The 22,885-nt window shown below is 41.2% G+C and overlaps 1 protein-coding gene across 1 annotated transcript in view; it reads left to right on the plus strand.

The window, feature by feature from the left end:
- The window catches only part of kalrna (kalirin RhoGEF kinase a), a 140,273-nt gene that overhangs the window by 64,261 nt on the left and 53,127 nt on the right, over positions 1 to 22,885 (plus strand). The window contains exons 16-38 of the mRNA XM_023430817.2: positions 216 to 385; positions 1,064 to 1,238; positions 1,862 to 2,105; positions 3,139 to 3,305; positions 5,108 to 5,227; positions 7,120 to 7,188; positions 7,351 to 7,500; positions 7,578 to 7,727; positions 8,796 to 8,910; positions 9,331 to 9,446; positions 9,726 to 9,848; positions 10,416 to 10,598; positions 10,862 to 10,983; positions 11,546 to 11,612; positions 11,702 to 11,811; positions 12,634 to 12,703; positions 12,887 to 12,976; positions 13,589 to 13,681; positions 13,775 to 13,886; positions 14,200 to 14,390; positions 14,477 to 14,578; positions 14,702 to 14,850; positions 17,204 to 17,306. Of these exons, the coding sequence (XP_023286585.1) occupies positions 216 to 385; positions 1,064 to 1,238; positions 1,862 to 2,105; positions 3,139 to 3,305; positions 5,108 to 5,227; positions 7,120 to 7,188; positions 7,351 to 7,500; positions 7,578 to 7,727; positions 8,796 to 8,910; positions 9,331 to 9,446; positions 9,726 to 9,848; positions 10,416 to 10,598; positions 10,862 to 10,983; positions 11,546 to 11,612; positions 11,702 to 11,811; positions 12,634 to 12,703; positions 12,887 to 12,976; positions 13,589 to 13,681; positions 13,775 to 13,886; positions 14,200 to 14,390; positions 14,477 to 14,578; positions 14,702 to 14,850; positions 17,204 to 17,306 (2,991 nt within the window). The remainder of the gene's footprint in view (positions 1 to 215; positions 386 to 1,063; positions 1,239 to 1,861; positions 2,106 to 3,138; positions 3,306 to 5,107; positions 5,228 to 7,119; positions 7,189 to 7,350; positions 7,501 to 7,577; positions 7,728 to 8,795; positions 8,911 to 9,330; positions 9,447 to 9,725; positions 9,849 to 10,415; positions 10,599 to 10,861; positions 10,984 to 11,545; positions 11,613 to 11,701; positions 11,812 to 12,633; positions 12,704 to 12,886; positions 12,977 to 13,588; positions 13,682 to 13,774; positions 13,887 to 14,199; positions 14,391 to 14,476; positions 14,579 to 14,701; positions 14,851 to 17,203; positions 17,307 to 22,885) is intronic.

Here is a 22,885-nt window from a genome sequence, read left to right on the forward strand (position 1 = left end):
TAATTACATGTTTTAGTCCCATAAGGACAAACAGTTTCCCCTTGCCACAATTAGTGGCACAGCAGTCTGTCTTGTAAGTGGTATTATTTTAAGCATCGCCTCCAGGATACAGCAATGTTTAGGTGGTTGAGCAGAAGGAAAGTTCTGTGGTAATGGATTCAATACATTTACTAACCTACCTGTCTCTCCGCCCTTCTACCTGTCTGTGTGTCCAGCTGTGGTCGTGGATGGAGGAGCTGCAGAAGCAGCTCTTGGACGACGTGTGCTGCGACTCAGTAGACTCAGTTCAGACTCTGATCCAGCAGTTTCAGCAGCAGCAGACGGCCACGCTGGAGGCAACGCTCAATGTTATTAAAGAAGGAGAGGAATTAATACAGCAGCTCAGGTAATACTAAAATTTTTATCATAATTCATGATGGGGTTTTGAGAGGAAGAAAAATCAATAATGAAGCTCAGGTAATGATATTAATATTTATAATGTTATTAAATCGAGAGAAGAATTTATACAGCAGCTCAGGTAATAAATTTCACACTTAAATCATCATTAGAGAGTCAAATTCATACAGCCGCTCAGGTATGATTATGAATAATAATTAGCATTCTGGCACATGAATATGACAGATTTTTTCTTTTGGGAAATTGCACATTGTCTCATCTCGCCTTCTGTCTCCACTTTCTGTCTGTCTGTGTTTGTCCTTGTGCTTGGATGTAATTGCCAGCTTGAGTATGAATACTGGTTAGTTGACATATTATCTATAAGTTTATCCCCATTCTCTTTGAGACGGTAGAATGGAATTAAAAATTCAAAAACTAGTAAGCTCCAGATGGTCATGTTTTTGTATTTCACAATAGTTTCAAATAAATAATGAGGTGAATAATTTTAAATAAATATTTTCATTCAAACCTGAAAAAACCTTTAAAATCTTGTCAACAACTAAACAGTATACGTGCCTACGTTGTTTAATTTTCTTGCCTCTTTTCCTGAAAACATCTCTCTCAAATAAGAGATGTGTCAAAATGGGATTCTGTTGTCAGGAAAGTCTTACTCTGTCTCTTCCCACAGAGATGCAGCCATGTCAACCAATAAGACGCCACACTGTAGTTCCATTGCACATATCCAGGGGGTGCTGCAGCAGCTGGACGAGGCCCAAGGACAGATGGAGGAACTGTTCCACGAACGCAAAATCAAGCTCGATATATTTCTCCAGTTGCGCATCTTTGAGCAGTACACTATAGAGGTTAGTGAGGGAGAGTGTCTGTTTGGTCAGTATCAAGGTGGACATACAGAATTCAGCAGGTACTTAAGCTTATTTTGACAGATATACTGCTGATTTTTAATGTGCAGCTCATTGGGAGCTGCATAGCTCTGCTCTGGGGCCCTGACGCACCAGTCTGACCTCCTCAGAAGTGCCACTGACAAAGGCAGACTGATCGATGCATTGCCTCTCATTGCTTCACATCTTCTGTTACGTGCCTTAGCACTTAAACACACCGAAGACAACAGCCAAAGCTAATGACCTTCGGCCTGTTATTTGCTCAAAATACAAATTTTTTAAAGTTGCATCTGTCACTGCAAAGTTTAAATTTTTCTAGTTTTACTGTTCAGTTTTCAGCCAGGGGTTTTTTGCATGTGGACAAAGGGAAGAACTAGTCAGAGCTCTCTCTTACTGACTGCCTCCACTGTTGATTCAACATGTTCATTCAAGCCAACAGCCACTGATAAGAACTAATTAGAGCTGGCAGTGATAGACACACCAGATTAAGCAACAATGGCCCATTGCCACCTGATGGTGGTGAAATGTGTAGTTAAATGTCTCTCCACCCAACATCTTCTGATCCCTTGTTTCTTCTGTTCCTGTAGGTGACAGCAGAGTTGGACGCTTGGAACGAGGATCTGTCTCGTCAGTTGAACGACGCCAGCCGTTCGGGCGGGAGCAGCAGTGGCAGCAGCGGCTCTTCCTCTGGCAGCGCAGAGGACATCGGCCTGGCTGAGCAGCGGCTGAAACGGCACGCAGAGAGGAAGGCAGCCATGAATAACATGACCTATGAAGTGATGCAGCAGGGTCAAGACCTGCACCAGTACATTATGGAGGTTCAGGCTTCAGGTAAAACGCACACAAAAGCTTTTACTCCATCAGAATTACAATGAAAATGGGAGGAGAAGGAGTGAGGAGGTAGATTAACACGGATACAAACGATTGAAGCAAAGAACATAGAAACCTGTGGTGTGCTTTAAAATTAGGTTCTCAGCTCCCGGAAATAATTTCCCACCATACCCTTGTGTTTTGTTTTGGACTGGAGCTCACACCTGGCATCATTTTGCGTCTAAAATGCCTCCCAAGAGCTTTTTAACAGAAACATTACATGCATGCCAAGAAGCCAGAAACTAGTCACTACGTACACTACAAATATTCTTTTCAGGGATGCATTCACATTCACACTGCACTCAGTTGTTCTCATGTGTGTCCCTGATTCCCTCTGAATGTGCCTGAGCAGGCTCACATCTGGATTTACAGCTGCCCACTCTACAGTATAGGAGAGAGGGAACTCTGATGCTTTGGCAGCACCGTGAACTGTGATCCCAAAGCATGTTGTGTGGAACAGAGAGAGAATTAGGTTAAAAAATTGTCACAGCACAATCCTCTTACTGTGTGTATATTTGTGCTGAGGTCTCTGCTTCAGTCACCATGCCCCCCGGAGTGATAAATCTCTCTCACACAAAAAACACACTCACTGTCTCTAGCAGCGCCAGTTACTGGAGAAGAAAGGCATTGTTAGCTCTCTGATCACAGACTGGGTATAAAGACACACACTTCTCTTTTATTAAAAGCTTCAACTAGTCAGACATCTGCAGCTCAAACAAAGTAATCGGCTGCAGAAATCTGTAATATTACAAGATTAAATGATCGATATTGAATGATGCCAGGAAGCAAAGAGGCATTCATTCAGTATACAGTATTACATCTTTTATAATTAAATCAGAAATCCTCCACTTAAATTAGAGTAGTTTCCACCAGTATTTAACAAGCATGACCGCTTAGTTAGGGATCATGATTTGATTCACATGCAAGTAAGTTAAAGTTTAAATTACACCCATACAGTAAAAGAAATGCAAAAGTGTTTGTGTATGTTTGTCAGGGATCGAACTGACAGGGGAGAAGGACATGGACTTGGCCTCTCAGGTTCAGGAGCTGCTGGAGTTCCTCCATGAGAAGCAGCAGGAGGTGGAGCTCAACGCACAGCACACGCACACACGGCTGGAGCAGATCCTGCAGCTACGCCATCTACAGGCCGAGGTTAAACAGGTAAACACATGGGAACGCGAGCACCGGGCTGCTTTCGAATCATTCTTCTTTACCATCCTGTAATTACTTATTTATATATTTATATCATTCCCATAGAAACAACTTATTTGGGGAAATTTTAAACACTATGGTGGTGCAAAGCAGCAGGAGGAGTGGTGGCTGGTTCCAGCAAATAAAACTTCAAATGCATTTTTGTAAACCCTTGTATAAAAAGTATTTTAGCAAAAAAAAAAAATTTAATGAATACAAAAATCCTGTTGTACAGTGTATGTTGAACTTTATGCATACTACATGTCAGTGCTATCATACTGGACAGTAGAGTCACTTTTAAGAAAACTACATTTATCTACAAAATATCCTGAGCATTATTCTGATCCTGAGCCAGAGAAGACGAGAAAACTACATCCTAAAAAGGAAATAATATGGAGCTTTAATGGAGCAAGGTGGATTTGCTTTTATTATTAGAAACAAAAGGAATCATATTAGGGAAGTACTCCTCCGTTTTGGAGAAATGACAAGAATAACAGCCAGCTCTTCCCTCTTCCTGCCCAGTAAAGCAAATGTTTTGTGTTTTTCTGGAGAAACTAGTGCAGATGTGAATGTGAACATGCTGTGTGTTGAGACAGGAAGCGCACTGCTGCTGCAGATGGATATGACTGAATAATTTATGAGGTTTATGGCAACATGCTAATAACACACACACACATACACACACACACAAACACAAAAACAAGAACACACTCTCAGTCCACTCTTTCTCTGTCCTGTAGAATTTGCCTGATCATGGATCTACTGCGAAACCAATATTTCCCTTCAGCCACAGTTCAGTGAAATGCAGAAAGTAGTTCCAATAATTGTGGGCAATGTAGGTCAAGTGTGGAATAATAATATATTGTATGTAATGCATGACAAAGATGCAAATAAACCCGCACAGGCACAGTGATCAAGAATTTCTTGAATGTAAATCAGCGTCAGCTCTCTGCTAGTAGGTTTGACTGTTAACACACACTCCAAAAGAAATCCTAAACATTATATTGAATTTTCCTGTTTAGTTGTTCACAAATCAAAGTAAACCTTGCTGTGATTATGTCATGGATCCTCCACATTACACTTTACAAATTAAAGGACAGAAAAATGGCTGCCCTTTTTTGTTGTTGACCATTAAAAGTAAACCATGCTGTTTTAATAGAGGCTGTAGGTAGTTGCAGTTATTGACCATGAAACAGGAGACAGGTGAGCCACACTGTAGAGGTTTCACCAGCACATTCATTTATTCGACAAAATAGATTTTAGCAGCACTCCAGACACCATAACATGATATTGATTTTTCAGCATTTCTGCAATATGTGTCTGCCAAAAAAATACTTCATATACAACATTGAGTTTTCTAGAGTTGAAGATAAAGACTGCAAGCTCCAAAATTAACATGGGCACTGACACTGCTTTGATAACGACTATTGATAACATGATGAATGATACATGATTTGTGTTTATATTTCAGATGACTTTACATCTGTATCATTCATGCTCTCTGCTACAGCATATTTTTCCTGGACTCCTCATGATATTTGCCACAATTTTTACTCATGTTGTTCCTCATACTCTATACCAGTCTCACTCTTACTGTCTGCATACTTAGTGTATGTTATTAACCTTTGTACCTCTTTGCACACTTGTTGTGAGGAACAGTGTGTGACATTTCTCTCCCTCAGCATACACACATACGTTTGACCTGTTGCAGTCAATTATATTTTCACATGTGGTCCTTTTGTGTGTGTCTCTCTTCCCCACTCTGTGTCTAGGTGTTGGGCTGGATTCGTAACGGTGAGTCCATGTTGAATGCCAGCATGGTGAATGCCAGCTCCCTGTCTGAGGCCGAGCAGCTGCAGAGGGAACATGAACAGTTCCAGATGGCTATAGAGGTACACACTCACTCTCACACACATCCTAATTACTGCTGCTAAAACCAGGCTTACTGTACTTTAATAATAATTATTTCAGTATGCATTGGTTTGAATAGTAGCAGATGGGGGAGCACATTGATACGCACACAAACACACACTTTCTTCGTCATCTGTGTGTGAACCAGGCTTGCCTCAATAATTATTTCATTATGCATTGACTTTGAAGAGTAACAGATGCAAACACACACGCACGCATACACACACATTTTATCAACAATGCTATCTTTGCGTATGTGTATGTGTATAAATGTGTGTGTGCATGAGTTACTCTGTGCAGGGCTTTAAATAGCTGACTCCAGAAGTGTGTGAGCACTAAAAGGGGTAAAAGCCCCTTGGTCAGCACTGTACTACAGACACACACAAACACACACACACACACACACACACACACACACACGCACACACACACACACACGCACACACACACGCACACACACACACGCACATTGTTTTGGCCCAGACCAAACATGTGTGTCCTGGCCTGGTTTCTGCTCCTGTGCAACTGTGATTTGTGTGTGTCTGTCTGTCTGTCTGTCTGTCTGTCTGTCTGTCTGTCTGTCTGTCTGTCTGTCTGTCTGTCTGTCTGTCTGTGTGTGTGTGTGTGTGTGTGTGTGTGTGTGTGTGTGTGTGTGTGTGTGTGTGTGTGTGTGTGTCCTCAACATGATGTAAGTCATGCATCCTCGATTAGACTGATGTAATGCTGCCTTGGCTAATACCTTAAACTAACACACACACACGCACACTCGTGCACACAAAGCACAATGAAAGCATTGTCTGGTCCAGGACTAACATTGAAACAATGAGATATATATATATAGATAGAATATAGATAACAGCAGATAGAATATAAATAAAAATAAAATAAAATCACATCATGGCAGTTTCAGTCAGTTATTTTACAGTTAACAACAGAACATATTAATCACAATGTCTGTTCAATAGAATAATTCCAAAAGTCTAAAACTAGAAATAGAGAAATATCCATGCATGTATCACTTAGCTATGCCTGCTTATCCTTGAGGGTTGAGTCAAATTCCTGTGCTGAAATTCAACTACAACAACCTCTTGACTGATGATGTGACTCAATGGAGTGCAGATTGTTGACTATAGAAAAACAAACTTCTTTGTAAACCTTAATATAATCTGTAAGTGATACTAATCACCAAAAATTTATTGTATTTGATGTTAACAGAAAACTGTAGATTTTAGGTTTAGCATCACTTTCATACAACTTTGTTTCTCAAAAACCCCCTTCAAGGCAGACATAAAAAGTAATGAAATTGGGTGTTTAGACCATAATTTCCCGTTTGAAAAATTTTCCCTATGTATATTCAGAGAACATTGAGAATGGACTGGATCTGAAGCAAGCTTCCTTGCCAGGGAAACTGCACATGCCCTCTGGCTTCAATCTTAAGGCATGATGGTAGCTGGTTGGTTCCCGACTCCTGCCATGGTCTGATAAACTCTCTCTGCAAGCTTAAACACTGGTATATGAACATTATATTTTGACGTAGTACTCACTTAACACTTAAAAGTGCCTTGTGGGGTTTTCCTCTTACATTCAGCATTGCTCACCGTAACAGCTGTGTGTATCTCAAACACATGAATACATTTCCTTCCTCATAAAACATTTGCAAAGCAGATTTTTCTTACGAGTTTTGAAACCTTCAAATTTTACATCCATGTTTACCAACTTGCAGTCTTCTTCTTCTTCTCTGCCTCTTTTGGAACATTGTTGTGTTGTTTTGGTCGAAACACTCCACACGGAACCTTTAAAGTTGAGTTGAACTCACAAGTCAGTGATTTTAATTAATGGTAACTATCTCCTCCTCTTCCTCCTTTTCCTCCAGTCTCTCTTCCACGCCAACTCTCTTCAGAAGACTCATCAGAGCGCTCTGCAGGTCCAGCAAAAAGCTGAGGTAAATCAATGCTGTAACTTTATTATTTACTGTTGTAAACTGTTGCACACTTATCTTGTCTTATCCTGCATGCTATATCTCTACATTCCTGGGTCCAGGAGATGTTGCAGGCCGTTTATCTTGACCAGCTCCCTCTCTCTCTCTCACACTACTTTGTTCCAGATGATGCTACAGGCAGGTCACTATGATCCAGAGGCAATTCGAAGTTGTGCTGAGAAAGTGGCCGTTCATTGGCAGCAGTTGATGTTGAAGATGGAGGACCGCCTGAAGCTTGTAAACGCCTCTGTGGCCTTTTACAAGACGTCTGAACAGGTACATCGTGTTTCCTCATTTCTATAGTTAGAGCAGGAGCGCTGTCACGGTGTCTCAGACTCTTGGTGTCTGTCCAGGTGTGCAGTGTGTTAGAGAGCCTGGAGCAGGAGTATCGCCGGGATGAAGACTGGTGTGGCAGTCATGATAAACTTGGAACTTCTGCCGACAGTGACCACCTTCTACCTCTGATCAGTAAACACCTGGAGCAGAAGGAAGCCTTCCTAAAGGTGAAGTGAAACAGCAAATTCATTAAATTACATTACATTTACTCGTTTGGCTTTTATCCCAAGCGACTTACAAGTGAGGGACATCAAATTCAATAAAGAATTTTTAACCTCAAATAGAGGACACCAGAGTAAATTAAACCAGAACACATGAAGCAGAATAAACAGAAGAATAGTATAGAAAATAACATCTCATTATATTTTTTAAGCAACGTAATGAAGGTTTGTGTAACAGTTTAGATGAAATAAGATGTCACAAGATGAGACGATAAAATAGGAAAACAGATTAGATCCATCATCTAGACCGTTCAACTTAAATTACTCTTAAGCCAATAACGTTCAGTGTTTCTACTGACACATTTTAGTTTCATTAGCTTTGATAGAATTTGCAAATGACCTTGATAGGCTGATACATCCGTATTGACTGAATGGTAATAAGGTAAAAATGTGATGGGAAGATCAGTCCAGTTCTTGGATGACCAAGGTCGTTTCACATTTGTAGTTTTCACTTGGTCTGGACTCTAGGACAAATAAGAAGTAGTTGCTTTTGAATTGTAGTTTGTGGTTTGTAAACACAGACTTATAACACATATTGAACATGGAAAAAAAACAAAACAAAGTGGCACAGTGATTTATAGCAAGTCATCCTGCACTTAAGTGCACCTTATGTAATATGCATCACATAATCCTGCGTTTGGTCCAGTTCCATTTCACAACACACAGAGTTCTCTTGGAAGAGTACTGGTGCCCACTCTGTCAAGCCTTCTCGGTGTAGTCTGGTCCACATTAGAGTGTGAATGACAGATTTAACACCAGCTTTAAGAAACAGAACCGAATATGCAAACCAACCAGATTTGGCATGAATCAAACTGAACAGGCTACGTGTGAAAACACCCTGATACTGGACACCAACATGTTGAATTCAGCGATGGTAATTTGTGAGGGATAGTGAAGTCATCAGTTGACTGGTGTTAGAGAAGCATGTATCTAGCGTGTGTTAGTGTGTCAGTATCACCACTATTTCCTTGTGGTATTTCCAGAGTGTTTAACTGCCATATTCCTGTTTTTCAGGCGTGCACTTTGGCTCGGAGGAATGCTGAGGTGTTTCTGAAGTACATTCACAGGAACAACGTGAGCATCCCCGGAGCAGCCAGTCACGCCAGAGGGCCTGAACAACAAGTTAAAGGTCAGTGCTGCAGATTCTACTACTTTAACTACTGTAACTACTGAAATATGCCTGATGACGCACCAGAAGACCGACTTAAACCTCTCTCAACTTGATATTTAGTCCATATATTCATATTTTTGTATAAATGTGATGATGACATATCTGAAAAACATGATGCTACCAATTTCTATGAACGTTCTAATATTTATGTAAAGCTCTTTGTTATTTAACTGAAAAGGATAGTTTATTTTGACAACACAGATAACAAACAAATATTCTGCATGACTGTGTTTAATCTTTATATATTATGTTATAATGTACTTAACTTAAGTACACTCGCAGTCCTTGGTGAGCTGACACCACCTTTTGGAATCAGGGTTTCTCTCAGTAAAGAATAAAGTGTATAATTATTATAATGCTGTGTGTTTTTGTGTGCAGCCATTCTGAATGAGCTCCTGCAGAGAGAGAACAGAGTCCTTCACTTCTGGACGTTAAAAAAGCGAAGGCTGGACCAATGTCAGCAGTACCTGGTGTTTGAACGCAGTGCCAAACAGGTGTGTGTGTGTGTGTGTGTTGTGTGTGTGTGTGTGTGTATGTGTGTGTGTGTGTGTGTGTGTGAGTGTGAGTGTGTGTGTGTGTGAGAGTGTGAGTGTGTGTGAATTAATGAAAAAAAAAAGAAGAGAGTATTGGCTGGATTTTTGCTTTGGGGAAATATGCAGCACTGAAGAGACATCTGGTTTATTTTATCAGGGAGTGAGTTTATATGGGTAAATGTAATACAAGGATTGAGGATCAACTTGACCTGTTGTGCGTGTGTGTACGTGTGTGTGCAGGCACTTGATTGGATCCAGGAGACAGGTGAGGTTTACCTGGCAACCCACACATCACCTGGCGACAGCAGTGAGGAAACACAGGAGCTCCTCAACAACTACCATCATTTCAGACTCACTGCCAAGGTACACTGTGTGTACGTGTGTGTGTGCATGCGTGTGTGCGTGCGTGTGTGAAGCTCAGCTACTGACAGCTTTATTGTGCCTAAGGGAGCTGCAGTACTCTCCAGATGTCAAATCAATGGGACCAGGAAACTTTCATTCTAGAGCTGAACATGGGTGTCGCTCCTAATTTTCATTTCACATCATAGTGTGATTTAGAAGAAGAGTGGCAGCTTTTTTTGAATCAGAAAGCAGCTGCCAAAGTTAGTTAGATTATTTGGGTTTGTGTACGGATGGAATAGTGCTGTCCGTTGGTAATTGATGTTCAACGCTCCCAGAACATTTAGTTAAATGGCAGGTGTACAGATGGTCTGACACTAAAATAAGTGCAAAAACAGAAAAATCAAATACCAATCAAATATTTATTTTCTTTGAGTCATGAGGCTGCAGAGTTCACAAAGGAATTGGGAACCAACAGCAAAAGTTATAAAAACTGAAAAAAAAGAGAAAGCACTGAAAAAACAATAATACAGGAGCGAAGAAGATAAGTCCCATCTCCATCCATGTAATCTCTGTGTGAACATCCCACAGCAAACCAAGGAGAAGGTGAAGCTGCTGATCCAGTTAGCGGACAACCTGGTGGAGAAAGGCCACGCCCACGTGTCGGAGCTGAAGCGATGGGTGAGCACTGTGGACCGCAGGTACCGTGACTTCTCCCTACGCATGGCCAAATACCAGGAGAGCCTAGAAAGGAGCCTGGGGGTCAGCTCTGAGGTGAATACACACACACACACACACACACACACACACACACACACACACACACACACACACACACTCACACTCCCTCTCTTTTTGTATTGAGATCAGGTATCGGCCTGTGTTTTGCTCCATCTCACATGCGTAATATCTCAGACAACGCTGATTCATTCTGAATGAATGCTCATGAACTCGAATGCGGTTTCAGACGGAGCTGAAGTTTTATCAATTTTTGTTTCAAATTATTGACAAAAATCCATTTATGTTTCTCTGTGCAGGACAACAAAGATCTGGAGTTGGACATTATCCCCGCCAGCCTGACGGACGACCCCGAGGTAAAACTTCGTGACCCAAACCACGAGGTCAACGAGGAGAAGAGGAAGTCTGCAAGGAAGAAAGAGTGAGTACAGGATTGAAGGGGAGGAGAGAGAGAGAGGACAAGTCTGTATGTATTGGTACTGGAGAGTAAAAGCAGGGTTTGTTTCCATGGAGGTTTTATTTGTAAAACACCAGACGAACAGAAGCATCATGACCCAGACCTGAAACACACGAAGCATAAAGATAACTGTCTGATGATAACAGAGTTATAATATCGCTGCAGTGACTCACCTTAGTCAACCGAATTCATTCCTGTCCTCTCCCAAGACAGTGTTTCCTCAATCTGTCCCGATAATGGCGATCATCTGCGCCCCGTAGCGTTCCCAGAGGTTCCAAATTTTAAGACTTCAAAGACACTTAATTGTGATAATAGCACAGTTTACAGTGTCTTAATCTCCTCCGCAGCCTTCTCAAATGCCTTTGTCTTGTCATGAATTGTTTTTAGGTTAAAGTCTTGGAGAAACATCAGTAGGCTCATGCAGTCATGGAACAATCAGATACAAAATTGTACCAATTATATAATTCATGCCATCTGATCCTTCTTAGCAGTGCTTCCCTTAATCTAAACTATTTCCTTGTCTCAGGTTCATCATGGCGGAGCTACTGCAGACAGAGAAGACCTACGTCAGGGATCTCCATGAGTGTCTAGAGGTAAGAAAAAACCTTCTGCTTGTGTAATCTAAAGTATTTTCCTGTCTGTCTGACTTACTCGTCTTTCTCTCTGCCTGCCTGTCTGTCAGACCTACCTGTGGGAGATGACCAGCGGCGTGGAGGAGATTCCTCCAGGCATCGCAAACAAGGAGCACATTATCTTCGGCAACATGCAGGAGATCTACGACTTCCACAACAAGTGAGAGACACACAGATCGTGTCTGTGCTGGGAAGAGGAATCAGCCAGTCTTCGCTCAAACTGATCCATGTTTCGACCGATTTTAGAATTGAACATTTTGTCAAATAAGTTTTAAAGGAGAATCATTTGACAGAAGAATTTAGACTTTTTTTTCTGAAATCAGATGGAGGATTTTCCCAGCAACAAGCACATGGCATAGCAACAACCATGGCGTTTGACATACTTTGTTTTTAAGCAGTAATAGCATATAAGCAAATGGTAAATTGACAAAAAGAATGACAAAGACTTGCCAACATCATTGCAGATCAATCTTGCACAGTTGCCAGTAACTTTTCTGCAGTGGAAATGCTTTTAACTGTGTGAGAACTCCCCCCGCTTAGAAACCCCCCAAGGGGACCTTTCTGGGGTTTTCTTCTCATTTTGTAGCTACAGGGGAGCTGAAGGAGTGTCTTTGAGGTTTTCCTTCATAGACAGTTCATGAACTCCAAAGGTTTCCCTGAGGAGCTCCTTTGTTTCTGATCTCCTAGTGGTACCTCCGGAAATCTGTGTTGGTTCCTCTAGGGAACATTTTCTTTTTCTTTTCTGCTGCATTAGATCTTAAAGGAACCTCCAACTTACCTTTTGAATAAACCTTTGGTGTTTATGGTTTTCAGACATGTTCTTTTTTTTTCACTAGCTTCCTGCTAAATTTTGTGGAAAGACAGGTCAAAGAACTTGGTACAACACAGTCAGAGGTCCTGAGAAACGGCTGATCTGTATAAAAAACACAAGTGCATGTGCACATTGTGAGCTGTTGTTTTCTGTTTGTTTGTGTGTTTGCAGTATTTTCCTGAAGGAGCTGGTGAACTATGAACAGCTACCAGAAGATGTTGGTCACTGCTTTGTCACCTGGGTGAGAGTCAGTCCTTTATTCCAGATGGTGTCAGAATGAAAAGGCAGAGACTTCTGACCCTTGATTTCAACCATTTGACCTCTGACCTCTGTCTTAATTAGGGGGTGGTTTGGGTGGGTGAATTGTACATGATATAATGGTTGTCACTGGAAAAATACAATTTTGTCCTCTCCTGTTTTCCAGGCTGATAAGTTCCACATTTATGTGGATTACTGTAAGAACAAACCAGACTCGAGTCAGCTCATACTGGAGCATGCTGGCACCTTCTTTGATGTGAGTAAAGCCTTCAGTATTCTGTCACAGATCCATTCACATCATGTCATCATATAAACAATATAACCAGCAATAAAACCTTTTATTTAATCTAATAATCAAAAACAGCTTATTCTAAATAGAAATATCTCATGTAGCCACTCATCTTTCTGCTCCTGCACATGTTTCAAGGAAACAAACAGATGTCCTCTCTAATGGCTGAACCAGTAGTATATTATGATCAAAGTGTTGCCTCAGCCCAAAACACAGTGGTAAACCCAACAACAACAAGGGCTCAGTGCAGGGAGTCTGTTGTGAGGGATGCTGACTGTGGAGCATAAAAACAGGACTCCAGTGTGTCGTTTAAACGCAGCGCTGCTGTGGGCACTTTGTCAAGCAGACTACTTAGATTTGTTAGAGGAGGGGTGTGTACAGCTTCCCCTCCCGCAGCTGGAGAGTGTGATGATCGTGCAGTTCACCTGTCTTGTCAGCAGACGGTGCTGTTTGATCATTGAAAATCTCCCAGCAGCAGCAGCAGCATGCTGAATTGAATACTTGACATTTATGCCAGTTTCAGCTATTTTTATTTTATTTTGGTGTTTGCTGTAATTTTGTCTGTTTGTGTATGAACAGGACATTCAGCAGAGACGTGGACTGGCTAACTCCATCTCCTCCTACCTCATCAAACCTGTCCAGAGGATCACCAAGTACCAACTACTGCTTAAGGTAGACACACAAACACACAGCACACACACATGCACATGTTTTTCTGCTTTTCCACTCTGCTGTTGCCTCATTTAATATCCTGTCGTCCTGCAGGAGTTACTATCTTGCTGTGAGGAGGGTAAAGGGGAGATTAAAGATGGTTTGGAGGTGATGCTCGGTGTTCCTAAGAGAGCTAATGATGCCATGCATCTTGCCATGTTGGAGGGTAAGAGACTGTCCAAACTGGAAAGAGACTAAAATGTATGATATAAAAATAAGAGGTCAGGTTTGCTCCTGAATTTCTATTCTCTGTCTGGACAAGGTTTTGTTTTGTTTTTTAAATTCATAAATAAGTGTGTTTAGTGCTTTTTAACTGATTCCACTCTTTTAATCCCTTCATTACTTTACTGCTGACGTTTTTTCCAAGACTCACCATAGTTTGTTTTATTTCCTTTTCCACCTAATTCCAACACACTGGCTGTGTGTTCAGAGTTTGGGCAGCTTGCTTGATATGAACTCTTAGTCCCCCTCTTCCTCAGGCTTTGAGGAGAACCTGGAAGTGCAAGGTGAGCTGATCCTGCAGGACAGTTTCCAGGTTTGGGATCCACGCTCGCTGATCAGGAAGGGGAGGGACCGACACCTCTTCCTGTTTGAGTTCTCCCTGGTCTTCAGCAAGGAGATCAAAGACTCAGCTGGCAGAACTAAGTACCAGTACAAGAACAGACTACTGGTGGGTGTGTGTGTGTAGTATGTGCTGTAGCTACAGATGGTGAACTGTCACTGACTCACATTTCTTCGCTCCTTGCTGTGCTGCAGACATCAGAGTTGGGGGTGACTGAGCACATTGAGGGTGACCCGTGTAAATTTGCTCTGTGGGCAGGAAGAACTCCCTCCTCTGATAATAAAACTGTGCTAAAAGTAAGTGAAAATTACATGTAAATGAACTATGTTTCCTGTCCTCTGATTAGATATAAAGAGACTGGTTTTCTGCCAGAATAAGCTGTTATGTTTTTAATAATTATATTGTTGTTTGTCCTCCAGGCGTCCAGTATGGAAGCTAAACAGGAGTGGATTAAAAACATCAGGGAAGTGATCCAAGAGAGGATGACTCACCTGAAGGGGGCTCTGAAGGAGCCTCTTCATCTGCCTAAAACACCAGCACTGACCAAACCCAGGAATAACACTAAGAGGTAAACAAGGACACGCGCACACACACACACACACACACACACACACACACACACACACAGACGACAGAAGAGTAGTCAAATATCATGACTGAGTTTACAAACAGCAACATAGAATAGAAACATCATTCATGAAAACTCATTAAAGGAGAGAAATTTTCTGAGAGTTGAACCATCTTGAATGAAGGCAGAGAAATGTCTGTCTCAGCATGCAGTCATGAAGCAGGGCTCAGTTCAGTTCTATGGTGGGATTTGTCTAAAATTACCAAGTTTAGAAAAAAAATAATGCAGTGATCTTAATGTTAATGTAATTAAAATTAACAGGAGTCATTAAGCAAACCTTGAGAGGACATGTGGAAGAGATTGGGAGATTGAAAACCTACCTACCCACTTTAGTTTACTGTTATAAATAATAATATTTTGAGTGTTATTGTAACTAATTCAGTGCTAATCTGTAGAAATGTGAACCCACTCTGTCTGCTGTCAATAGGTTTCTCTTCCCACACGCTGCTCTCTTTCAAACACAGCTCTGCTATTTGCACCTGCTCTGCAGAGGTGCAGGATTTTCCACTCCAGCTAACCCTCACTGACTGAGTGAATCCTGGTATTTGAGCAATCATTCCTCAGATGCTTGCACAATAAGGAGATTTAGGACTTGACTTTTTCCTGCCTCCACTGTTGCCAGAGTTAGAAATGTCGTCATTGTAAACAGTGGCAGTGCGGGCAGGAACCTTCTCACCATGGGGAAAAAAGTGTCATCACAGCAGAATGAAACCTTTCTAAGTTTTACACCAATGTTGTCAGAGTTGGTTGGTATTGTTCCAGCGATCATCACCAAGCGTAACGACATCAGTGTTTTTTTGTACTTTATTTTTATAGAAGGAACATAGACAACATCCAGAGAGACATAGAGCAAACAGTTGGTCACCTATACATTCATGCAGACGTTATACTGGTGGAGTTACAAATACAATGATGGCTCAATGAGCACCTCTTTTGGATATGTACACAATCCATTTTTCCCAATAGTGGAAATATTTATAAGTCTGTTGATTTAACGAAAAGGTAATCCTTTCCATATTTTGGATATTGGTCACAATATTGATCCAGTCTGACTCTGCCGGAGGTGTGGTCTGTAACCAGTTTCGAGTTACGGTTTTCTTACTAGCTGCTAATAATATTTTTAAAAGATATTTGTCTGGCCCCAACATATGGGGTGCAGTATTACCCAGGTAGATTGTAGAAAAATATGTTAATTTCATCACCAAAAATGTTTTGTACTACTTGTGTAATCTTTTGCCAGTATGGCTGAATAGCTGGGCAGCTCCAAAATATATGAAAATGGTCCGCTAGCTGTTCACCACAGTTCCTCCAACACAGTCCCCTGGCCGTCTCCCCTGTCTGCACACATTTTAACTTAGGGGTTATGAAATATCTGACCAGATTCGGCCAGCAGAAATCTCTCCAGAGACCTGAACTAGTGGAGGTTGACTGCACAGAGTATATATTTAACCACTCTTCTTCTGTGATGACAGTTCGAGATTCTTTCTCCCATTTTAATCTAACCTTATCTGTTGAGTGTTTCTTATTAGATTGAATACGGGAGTACAGTTTTGAAACAAGTTTCCTATTGTCCTTTTTTTTGTACATGTCAATAAATATGTCGATTAAGTTGGTCTCACTTTCCTCTAGTGGTTTTATCTGATCGTTATAATAAGACCTGGTTTGTAGATACCTAAAGAAATCAATTTTTTCTAGCCCATATGTATCCGAGGTTTTCTGAAAACTATCAAATTCACCCTTGGATGTAATTGAGCAGTAAGAAGTAATTCCCCTTCTATACCAATGTTTAAACCTCCCGTCGATACTTGCGGGCTTGTAGTCAGGGTCAAAGGTAACCCATTTCAGTAACTTAGACTGTCTTTCAAGTGATGGTGACCTACATTCCTTAAACCAAATACGGAGGCAGACTTTAGACCATTGGTTCAGGCCACTAGAATGCTGCTCATACAGTGTTTTACTACCCAGTATAGATTGTAACGGTATGTCTAATTGTGAAGTTTCCAAATCCTTCCATTTTGCTGTATAATTTGGGTTGCAGCAGCATGTCAGTGGTCTTAATTGCGCTGCCTTATAATAGTCTGCCAGGCATGGTAGTGATCTGCCCCCTTTCTCTTTAGCCAGTTGCAGTGTTTTGAATTGGATCCTTGGCATTCTACCTGCCCATATGAATCTTGAGATCCACTTATCCCATTCATTAAATTGCTAACGACATCAGTGTTGTCACAACAGGTAGAAGTGTTCCAGTGATTTAAAGTAAGGCATTCATTCTAATTGTGTGTCTGTTTGTATTCAGGGAGGGGGGTGAAGACGGAGACAGTCAGGGAGATGGCAGCAGCCAACCAGACACCATCTCCATCGCTTCCAGGACGTCCCAGAACACTGTAGACAGCGACAAGGTAGGATACACACACACAAACACACACACACACAAACACTGAGCTTTCAGTGCGTCGGGTGATGGAGAAGGAGTTGTAAGCAGCTGACTGAGACTCGCTCGGTGGCCTGTAACGAGCTGACGACCCTCAGCTGTGTCAGTGCTACAGGGTCTCCCCTGCGGCGACAAGTGGCAGAAGCAGGGGCTGTGAATGTGCCAGTGGCTGACAGACTGTGTGTGTGTGTGCACATTTGTGTGCTTGTCCTACTATGTAGAAACTCAAGTCTGTGAGATACATGCAGCTCCATAATTGTGTGTTTGTGAGTGTGTTCTGCTTATCCTCCAGTTTACATGCAGGTTAAGGGTGTATGTGTGTAATTGATGAGTGTGTGTGTGTATGAATGAGAAGCTTTCAGCAATGTCACCAATCAAGCAGAGAAGGTGTCAGTGATGAAAAACCTCTTCAGGTTGTGTGCAGGCGTCTGTGCTGATGCCTCCTACCAGCCAGTCTCTCACATCCAAGTAAGCCCGTCTTTAAACTTTTATTTTGACAGTCAAACTGTTTTCCTTTTTTAAATTTATTTCAAAGGTATTCAGAGGCTTGGACATGTCCACTCTAAACTGTATATCCTTGCCTTATCCTCATGCCTTGTGTCAAGAGTTTTTAGTTGTTTAGTAGCAGTGGTTCCCAAACTTTTTCTGTCACGGCAGTGCAGTCTGTGTCTGATACATGTTTTTGGTATGGAAAGGGTGAACCGGACAAACCCGTTAAAATGTCCTTGAACGGGGTGATTGGATGTGTTTTGAGTTACAGGAGGAGTCCTGGTGCTTTGCTTAAAGGTCTCCAGTTAAGTTTTGTAGGGTGGCTTCATTTGCAAACAAGCAACAAAACAGCAGCTGTTTTGGTTGCTCTGATTCTACAATTTTGTTTGTTGTTTTGATTTGAACTGATTGTTCTCCAGTGTTACTACACACACACACACACACACACACACACACACACACACACACACACACACACGTATCCACCCACACACAACATCACACAGATGTCAGTCATGGCCTCCCACTGTAGGGTTACACAGTGTGGCCTTTTCACCGTGCAACCCCACGCCTACACACTTACCCTGCCTCTAAATGTCAGCACCACACAGACACACACACACAGACACACACACACACACGCACAGAGACTCTTCCTCACTCAGGCAGACTGGCCTTGGCAGTGCTTCTTGTTAGCGCGCGTATCTCTGCTTGTTTGTCGCTCTTCTGTTTGTTTGTTTTTGTTGTTGTTTTTTTTTTTTCTATACTTCGTCTCTGTTTCCCATTGTCTCTGTACCATTCATTCACTGCCACTAGATTTGATTAGAATCACACAACATACATACAGTACCAGTCAAAGGTTTGGACACACTTTCCCATCCCAATCCAGTGAATGGGAAAGTGTGTCCCAACTTTTGACTAGTACTGTGTGTGTACAGCACAGGCATACATATATAATTTTAATGCACAAGTCCAGTCTACTGTAACTCTGCATATGTATTTTATATTGCATGTGTGTGTTTGTCTCCCCACCTCTTCCTGTCCAATGAAAACATAATGAGTTTTTCCAGCCTTTTCTGAGTGTGGGTGTGTTGTTGCTCTCGTCCAGTTTATTGTTTCTAAGATTTAGAAAACTCCAGCTCGCTATTTTTGGATCCTCCTCCGCTGTTTTTCTGAAAATATCAAAGAAAAAAAAAAAAGATGCAGTTTCTACATTTTGTTTTGATAAGTTTCATGTTTCATATGCTGACTTAGCAGAGCACGGCTTTCACTGTGAGCTGCACTGTGTGTTAAGTGGATGTAGTTTTTTGCTGTTACTTTTTCATTTACATTATTTCTGTTTTCAATTAGACTTTACGAGGAGATTGAGGGCTCATTGTGGGGAAAAAACAAGACTCTTTTTAAGAGAGGGTGTGAATCAAAATTGTCATCTTCCCTTTGTGTAGGGTGCTAATTTACTTTTCCTTTATCTATTTGTCTTGGCGTACAAATTTATAGTGGCTGGCTGTGTTGCTAATGGAGACTCACCTGGCTTGGAGAGGATGAGTGGCAGTACTTGTCTCATGTTGGGAGGTTGATGGTGCTTTCTTCTGTTGCATTCCCATGGCTCCTCTTGCCCTCCAGAGATTTATTATCATACAGTAAGCCAATCCCTTGTGTATTTTGGAGTAAAGACAATTCAGTGATCTGAGCAGTCGTGTTTGTTGCCTCAGCAACAGCAGCCACTTTTACGGTGCACTTTTGGTTAAATCTCTCTCTATTGATAGTTTTCACTCCAGTCCTGAGAAAAAAAACACTGGATTTACAACTTGTCAGCAAAGGGAAGATTTCAGCAGATTAAACAAACACAAGAAAGAATTAAACGAGATACAGTGGCAAGACTGAAAACTTGAAAGGTGGAACTTTTTAGTTTTTTAATAAAAGAAAATGAAAAAATGAAACCTTAATCCTGAGGGAGAAAAGAGCAGACACTGTGTCATACATCAAAGGCCACATATGAAATGAGTGAGGCTCCTGTCTAGTGACTAAATTCATTAGAGCAGATGAGTCAGAATCTGTCAGACTCAGCGGGTGACAGTGATTGATCAGGTCTACACATTTTATGTTTGTAATCAGAGCAATATGTTGCACAGCCTGGGGAAGAAAACAAGAAAACCTCAGTTGTTTTTAGTAGTTAAATGTCACACACTCAACAGGGGGTGTGTAAGGAATAACTCAGAAGGTAATTCTTTCCACCTTCACTGACTGATTTTCTGGGAGAAACCTATACTTACTGGAAAAACAGGCATCATTTCCATAATGTAATGCCATTTAGGGTATTATTAGTAAGAGGCTCTGAAATCCTGATGAACAGTGCAACTCCAGCTCTTTACAAGAACCTTTGTCTTTCAAGTTGTTGGGTATTGATCAGCTCATTAAGGCACAGTTTGTCTGCAAGAATTACCTTGTTTCCACTAGATAAGAACACAGTTTCTGGATGTGATTAAGCTGTAGCAGCGGAGTTGTTGTGTTTTCCTAAATATGAAATACCAAAACTTACTAACACAGGATCTGGTTCAGTTTTTATACGTTGCTTTTTCGTTTTTCTCCTCAACTTTACCTTTTTCAGTAAATCTCTTCTTACCTTTCTCTGTCTTAGCTGTAATTTATATACCTCTGTCTCTATTTTCCCTCTTTCCACCTTCTGCAATCCATCACTGAACTACCTTTTCTAGACCCTCACACATGCCCATGATTAGTTGCTCCTTTTTGAAATCCATCCTTTTTTTATTTTTCACTTTCTCATTTTTCACACCTCTCTCTCCCACTTTTTATGTCTCTTCTCTCTCTCCCTCGCTCTCTGTCTCCATGTACTATAATAACACCCCAGTATTGGCATAGTCAGATGTTCCACTGTGTGTGTGTGTGTGTGTGTGTGTGTGTGTGTGTGTGTGTGTGTGTGTGTGTGTGTGTGGACTGAGCGGGAAGCTACTGTTTCTGGTGGTTGTTGAAGTATTAAATGACGAATGCGTAGTTCCCTCTACTCTTCTACTCGTCTCTGCAGAGTTTTTCTGTTTACCTCTTAATTTACGTCTCTGTGTCTCTTGCCCAGCCTTCCTCCCATCTTCTCACCTCACTGTTTTCCCTCTCAGCTTCTTTCTCTTTCTGTTTACATCCTGCCTCTCTCGTACTCTACACTTAAAGTTTTCAGTTTTAACAGAGGGTTCAGCAAAAGAAAACAGAATCTTGATATCATGCTAGTAGAAGATGTACTGCTGTAGTGTATGAGCATGGATTGATGTTCGGTTCAAACCATCTCTGTTACTGTTTGAGAAGCAGGTTGAAATTCAGCAGCAGTTCCAGCAGATGCATTTTCCTCCTGACGGACTAAAGACAGTTTGACTGACATCATTGAGCAGACACACAGATCAACCTTGAAGTATTTGGACATTGTACTTTTTAAAACATTTTTAACTTCGCTCTTTACTCCAGTTCATTGGATTTAAAATGACACAAGCAGGTTGAAGTGCTGGCTTTAAGATGGATTGGTTGTATTTATACTGTATCCACATTTCTCATGTTCATTGGAGGAATCATATGATTTTATTTCATATTCTAACCAACTCTGTTTGAACTCTATTTGAACTCTGTTTGAACTCTTGTTTGGTAAGAACAGATATCAAGCTATGCACAGTTAAAAAAAAAAAAAAAACTTGTCAGTGCTCTTTGGTGGTCAGTTACGCAGCAGTATCAGTATCTAAACTTCCTCAAACTTATCTTCTGCACTGACATTTTTTGTCACTTAACAAGCAACAAATACTCTGACAGAAATATATCTGCAATCAGCCAATATTTATATGTATGAGCTCTATGTATATACTGAACATAATCCCACCATTTATTGATAGTGAAGGATGAATATAACAAATATAACAAAAGTGTAAGTAATTCCTAAACCATTCAGTCAGCATGAATGTTAAAACCCTTAAATAAAATCTGACAGTCAGAATTTCATTTCAACATCATTGTCCTTGTTTTCATTTAAATCCAATGTGCTGGAGTACACAGCTAATACAATCAAAATTACAATAACAATGCTTAAACACCTGTAGCCTATATTTTCTTGTCAAGCGACCTCTTGTGGTTGTAAGGACTGCCCTCTTGTGAAAGGTCAGGGTGCATGGTTGAGCGTATACAGTTTGACTCCCACATTGGAAACCATTGTTTACAGATGTTTTTCCAACCAGCGGTCCTGCCCTCTCTGAACCAGACCTTAACCTGAAAGGTGACTGATTAGAAAACAGTTTTACAACAGATGTGATGACCAACTATCAGTTTTGTCATTCAGGTATGAGGACTTCTACTGCCACTGTCCAAATACTTAAGGTCAGCTCTATGCCAGTATGCATGATGTGATTTGCTGACAAACTGAGGTTAAAGCCAGTCCTGTAACTTCTTGTTGAATATGTCAGTTGTGTGACGTTGAGTAGGATATGTCTTTTCTGTGACGCTCTTTGGTGTAATGAGTCAGCTGTGGTTCAGTCTGTGGTCTTTACATTATTTTAAGTATCATTCCAGTGGCTGACAACTTGGCAGCCTGCAAGGCTCCACCACAGCCCTGTAGGTCAGAGGACAGAACCTTTTTTTAGCTTCCGCCTTCAGTCGGAGCAAAAAATTGTGTTTCTCCACGATCCAGGCTCAATAAAACTTAGCAACACTCCACTCCCGTAGGACTGCATATGCATCACTGGTTGGAAAGGCGCTCTAGTTGACCTAAATGATTAAAACCATTCATCCATTTCTTTGGAGATGAGTACAATTTCATTTGTGTTTTTCAAAGCATTTAAAAATAATATTTAAAACATCCAGCGGTGACGTCTCTGTCCACAAACCGTGTCCCCCCTCCTCTGAATAATGTGTGGACTATCAGGTTTCTGGAAAGGCACGGTGGTGTTTGCTCTGTTGATCTACCACTGTGGTCGAACCTGAAGTATCTTAATTACTTTTACATGGATTTCCATGAAATTGACCTCAGATAGCCATGGTCCTCAGAGGAAGAATCCTCTGAGATCCTTTCCT

This window comes from Seriola lalandi, unplaced genomic scaffold, assembly GCF_002814215.2.
Source record: "Seriola lalandi dorsalis isolate HSWRI2012SDOR001 ecotype SW California unplaced genomic scaffold, Sedor1 jcf7180002054912, whole genome shotgun sequence".
Taxonomy (NCBI): Eukaryota; Metazoa; Chordata; class Actinopteri; order Carangiformes; family Carangidae; genus Seriola; species Seriola lalandi.